The sequence below is a fragment of the Stenella coeruleoalba genome (assembly GCF_951394435.1).
Source record: "Stenella coeruleoalba genome assembly, chromosome: 7".
Classification (NCBI taxonomy): domain Eukaryota; kingdom Metazoa; phylum Chordata; class Mammalia; order Artiodactyla; family Delphinidae; genus Stenella; species Stenella coeruleoalba.
Window position 1 is genome coordinate 18,707,919 of NC_137153.1, and position 6,000 is coordinate 18,713,918.

The following is a 6,000-nucleotide window of genomic DNA, read 5'->3' on the forward strand; positions in this document are numbered from 1 at the left end:
TTGCTCTTTACTGAGTCATCACTAGGACAACTGTAATATCTAGAGGGGATCCTAAGCTCTTCACAAACATGAGTTCATTGAATCCCCAGTAACTCTGTGAAGTATACTATTATTGTTCCCATTTTACAGATGAGAAAACAGAGGCAAAGAGAGGTGTATCAAGAGGTCACACAGCTAGTAAGTTACAGAGCGGGGATTTGGGAACAGATAACCTGGCTCCAGCAATAGCATAATCTTAAGACAGATTTTTTTTTTTTAAATGAGGGAAAATGACTTGTCTACATAAAATACCAATAGATAAATGCCAGTCAACTATTATAGGTCAGTCTGTTACAGTCCCTGGCATAGATTTAGGTGTGACGCTGTCTATCTCAGAAGACAGTTCCTAACAGTTTCCTCAAACCTAAATGCTTCTGTCAAGTACGCTGGGATGATCTTATCCCAGCCCTGGGTCTCTTAGCTAGCCAACCCCTCCCCAAGTAATATAAATTCTTTGTTTTAGTCCAAGGTACTGCTGGCTGCCCCCCACCCACCCCAGGCCCTAAGCCAATAGGGTTTGCAAATTCACCAGCCTCAGTGCAGGCTTAGCTGACTCTCTCCCAACCTCCTGAGGACCCCGGCTCCTTGCTATTTCCGTCCACCTCTGAACCAGCCTGCTTCCTGAAACCTGCTTCTGCACAACCTCCTCTCCCCGCTTCACCACAGTTATGGAAAATACATTTCTCCACAACACAAGGCATGTAATATCTCTTGGACCAGGCTAAGAGGTATCTCATTTACCAGGCGTGGTTTAGTTTCCATCATTTAACATATTACCACCGACTACAAATACCTGCAGAAAATTTGCCAAACTCTACAGCTGCCAATCCCCACTGAATGTTTAAAAACCGGCCCTTAAGGTGCCCAAGAAAACAATTCCACGGAAAAATGATTAGCACGTTGAGCATGTACAAACGTATCTTAAGTGACAGCCATGCAGGAAGGTGAAACTGGGCCAGACCACAGAGGGTTCCCATTCTCTGATCTCACAAACAAGGAAGCTGAGGCCAAGGGCCTGAGGTACTAGAAGAAGGTTCACAGATGCAGCCGAGATTAGAGCTTTGGGTTCCCAGCCTGGTGCATTGAAGAAAAGACCATAAGACTTGGAGTCAGGAGATGCAGGTTCAAAACTAGGCTCTGTCAGGCTAGTGGAGAGTCCAGTGTTTTTCAAAGCAGGCAAGAGATGCTTAAAAGAGGAAAACTGGTTTTAGTTGATAGAACGACTGAGAGTAGCAAGAAGACATTTCTCAGGTAGTTGGAAAGTTATATATTAATGGTGTATTATGAAATGTAGGAGGTCAACAAACATTTACGCAGTGACTAAATGCATGATAGGACAATGGGACGGTGACCCTCTCTTCGCCTCTTTTTCTGTCTCTGCGGTGGCTGTTCTCCCCCCACCACGCCTCTGTGCCTCCTCGTTACTCCTGATTTGGTCATTCAGCATCAGAGGTACAATTTCCATGAGTCTAGGAAAGGAGATACAAAGGCAGGTGGGACCCCTCAGAAATGTTGTCCTGATGACTCTGGTCACCCAGGGTATTCTCAAGCGGTCCACCCTTGGACCTGACTTTGAAAAATGTGCCAAAATGCAAACTTTGAAAAAGTTGCCAAAAGACAACCCCAGTCGCTAACACTCTCTGGCTGGGGGATTGGGTGGGGTCCCTTTCATGAGATTCCTTTCCCTTAGGCTGTGCCCTCCTAACAGAATGACCGTCCTTTGTCGTGTAGAATGGAATCACGGAGAAGGTGAAGGGCAGCGTCACCACCATGCTGACCCTTGCTTCGTCCCAGGGGGATGGGCTCTACAAGGAGCTTGCAGGTAAATACATACAACCTTTGCATAAAGGGTGATGATGCCACACCCCTACCCCCCAAACTGTGGTTGCTCTTTGCTGGATTTAAAGAAATTAAGTTAGGAAGAATTTCTAGGGCAAGGGATGGAGATGATAAGAACAAGACTGCCCCCTCCTTTGCTGAGCACCCAGCTGAGACCAAGCATTATATTCGGGTTTTGTGTACAACGTCTCACCACATTCTTACATTCACCCTCAGGGGCAGGCATTCTTGCTCCATTTTGCAGATGCAGAAACAGAAACTTAGATAATGTGCTGAGGATCCGTAGCTGGAAAGCGGCAAAGTCAAATCCATACCTCTGTCCTGGTGTCTCCATAAACCCATTCTTTTAGATTGATATCTTCCCATGAGAAGCCTCATTTTCTGGTTGTGGTGGAGAAGGTTTGTTTTCATCCACCAGGAAGCTGGGGATGCAGCACCAGGGGCATGTGGTACAGGCAACCATCTCCCCTTCACACCATGGGCTCCACCAGGTCCCCTGGTGTAAACCGGAAAGTGTAAACTGGTGCAAACAGCGACTGGGCAATTGCTAGCAAAATTTAAAATGTGCACATCCTTTGGCCCAGCCATCCTTCTGCTAGGCATTTATCCTCTGATATCCTCATACATGGCAGAGTGGCACGTGCACAAGGTTATTCAGGGCAGCATTGTTCATGGTGTCAAGACCTCAGAGATCCGTCCATAGACTTAGGGGTCGTGATGGTTAAGCTCACTTAGCTACACCACTAGTAGAGGACCTCGCAACTGGTTAAAAAAAAAAGCAGCTTTATATGTAGCTGTAAGAAACAAGCTCCAAGATATATTGTAAAGTAAAAAAAGCATGTAATGTGTTGCCATTTGTGAGAGAGAAAAAAGGAAAAGCATATGTTCCTGTCTGTATATGCAGAAAAATCTCCATGGGATACACAGCAACTGGTCACACTGGTCGCCTCTAAGGAGGGGAACTGGAGGCTGGAGAATGGGGAGGGCAGAGACTCGCTTTGCACTGGGTCTTTTAGGTTTTAAACTATGTGCACAGTTGCCTGCTTGGAAAAAAAAAGAGCTGCTGCCTTTGGTGAGTCCATCAGGGTGAAAGTGGTCAGGGCTATTTCCAAAGAAAAAGCCACAATTTCCGCTTCTAAAGGTCTGTCCTGCACTTAACGTATTTCTTTGGAAATCATCGTTCTTTCCCAATTCTGGCTGGTGAGACGGCCGTCTAACCTGTTCCCAGTGGTCTCTGGGAAGGAGATACGACACCCTTGCACTGCAATTTATCGGTCTTTCCCATGACCATCTGTCTTGAACCTGTTTTAAGATTAGAGTCACCCAATCGTGTCTTCTTTTAAGAACCCTCCCCGCCTCGAAGTGGTCAAAGGTCTTCCGACTCTCCAGGTCTCACAGACAGAAAATGTTCCCGAGTTTGATGTAAATTACTCTTTGCCATAATTTAAGACCATCTCCTTTTCTTCCCATCACCAGCGAATATACACTATGTAGGGAGTACTGTGCCAGGTACCAAAGAGGTCTGAAACAGTGCCTGCTCTGAGTCTTAGCTGGTTGTTAAGACAAGATGTGCAAGACTAAATCACAGTAGCAGGTCATATGCATTCACTCTACGAGAAACCACAGCCCCCTCCTAGGTGCTGGGCAGTGTTCTAGGTACTGAGGGTACAGCAGTGACCAGTACAGACAAAAATCTCCATCTTCATGGAGCTTACAACCCAGAGGGCAGAAGGTAGACAGGAAGCAGAATAAATAAAGTGTGTGGCAAGCCAAAGAGCGATACATGCTATGGAGAAAAATAAAGCAGGGAAGGAGAGAGAGAGGTCCCGGAGGAGGGGCCAGGGTGGCCAGGGAAGGTCTCACTGGAAATGTGACATTTAAACAAAAACCTGAGGGAGGGGATGCACTTGGGCACCAGACTGTTATTCCCACAGTGCAGAAGACAGTGGTTATTCAGGGCTGGGACACTGGGGTAGCTTCAAGTAAGCTGGGCCCTAGAATGGAGCCTGGAAGGATAAATACGATTTAAGAGGCAGTGAGGAAATGGGAGACCTTCTAGACTCAGGAGAAAGACAAATAGACTCAGGGTTCTGACTCCCTTTTCTTTTTTTTTTTTTTTTGCGGTACGTGGGCCTCTCACTGCTGTGGCCTCTCCCGTTGCGGAGCACAGGCTCCGGACGCGCAGGCTCAGCGGCCATGGCTCACGGGCCCAGCCGCTCCGCGGCATGTGGGATCTTCCCGGACCGGGGCACGAACCCGCGTCCCCTGCGTCGGCAGGCAGACTCTCAACCACTGCGCCACCAGGGAAGCCCCTGACTCCCTTCTTGGTCAAGGTCTTGGCTCCCATCACTGGCCAGCTCAGGGTGGGTGGGTCTGAGTCATGATGCCGGGCATATAGAGCCAAGGGCGATGGAGGGGCTTCCGGGAGCAATGCCAGAGCCAACCCCAAGGTCAGTCTGAAGTGTCCCTTCAAAGAGGACTGTGTTTGTCAGGGTTCTCCAAAGAAACAGAACCAATAGAATGTATACGTATGTCCATATATAGAGAGAGAAAGAGATCATTTTAAGGGATTGGCTCATGCAACTATGGCAGTGTTGTGCATCCGAAATCTGATAAGGGAGGCCAGCAGGCTGGAGATACAAGAAAGACTTGCAGTTCAAGTCCAAAAGCAGTCTGCTGGAGAATTAATTCCCTCTTGCTCAGGGGAGACCAGCCTTTTGTTTTAGTCAGATCTTCATCTGATTAGATGAGGCCCACCCACATTGCGGAGGGCAATCTGCTTTACTCAGAGTCCACTGATTTAAATGTAAAGCTCATCCAAAAATATACTGACAGAAACAACCAGAATAACATTTGACCAAATATCTGGGCACCACAGCTCAGACAAGTGGACACATAAAATTAATCATCAGAAGGATACCATTTGATTGCATGTTATGGGCTAAGAGCCTGAGATGCCGAAAGTAAGAGCAGATTCCCTTAGAATGGGCACAGCTGTGGGGAGAGAGATCGGAAAAGGAGAGAGAGATGCCTGGAAAAGACCTGGGGGAGGTTTTGTGGGGGGTGTGCTTTGTATCTCCTTCCACTGAGCACTTATGAGGCCTTTGTAAAGACTCAGTGATTTCCCAGACCTTTTTTATGGGTAGGTTTGTGTTTATTTTCAAGGTGCCCCCTATGCTGAGATAAGCCTTAAGATAAGAGCAAAAATGCCTGGTTTGATCGAGCTATTTATAAAACATATTGACTGGACTGTCTGATCTCTAAGCTCCATTCTCAAGTTCAGATTCTGGGACAGGTGACCGAGGTCAGAACAGGATTCTCGGGGGATTTGTTTTCTGGGGACGTTTCTGAAAAAGACTAACTCCTAACGCTTACTTCCTGCTCTTCTGTAGATGTCAAAAGTGAATACAAGGAGATGGAGAAGCTGCACCGGAGCCTGAGGGAGGTTGCTGAGAATGCACTGTTGCGTAGGGGCATGCAAGATTTCCTTCTGAGAATGTCCCCCAGCAAATCTGGCCCCCCCAAAACATGGATTTAATTCTTGGGGCTTGGCACCATGGAATTCAAACCTGGAGGCAAATAATCAGATTTACTACTGTTTGTTAAAACCTAATAAAGAACACCTCCCAACTTTGGGGGGCTTTATAGACAACTCAGTATATTGTTACTTCTGTCATAAGCTGAGTACGAAGCAACATCATTTCATTTTTCTACTATTGCCAGAAAGAGTCATCGTGAAACCCTCACGAAGGTCTAAAGCTTTAGGGACAAGAAACTTGTGCTTTACTGGAGAAAAATATCTAAACAGCGAAAAACTTATATGTGGAATCTAAAATATGATACAAATGAACTCACTTATGAAACAGAAACAGACTCACAGACATAGAAAACAAACTTATGGTTACCAAAGGGGAAATGGGGTGGGGAGGGATACATTAGGAGTTTGAGATTAGCAGGTACAAAGTACTATATGTAAAAAGGATAAACAACAAGGTCCTACTGTAGAGTACAGGGAGCTATATTCAATATCTTGTAATAAATTATAATGGAAAGAATATGAAAAAGAATATATATATATAACTGAATTGCTTTACTGTACACCAGAAACTAACAAAACATTGT

General features: G+C 46.0%; 1 protein-coding gene across 1 annotated transcript in view; it reads left to right on the forward strand.

The window, feature by feature from the left end:
- Positions 1-5,543, forward strand: part of NUGGC (nuclear GTPase, germinal center associated) — a 41,317-nt gene extending 35,774 nt beyond the window's left edge. Inside the window, exons 17-18 of the mRNA XM_079927772.1 lie at positions 1,771-1,861; positions 5,271-5,543. Coding sequence (XP_079783898.1) covers positions 1,771-1,861; positions 5,271-5,416 — 237 coding nt within the window. The 3' untranslated portion in view covers positions 5,417-5,543. The remainder of the gene's footprint in view (positions 1-1,770; positions 1,862-5,270) is intronic.
- The last annotated feature ends 457 nt before the right edge of the window (positions 5,544-6,000 follow it).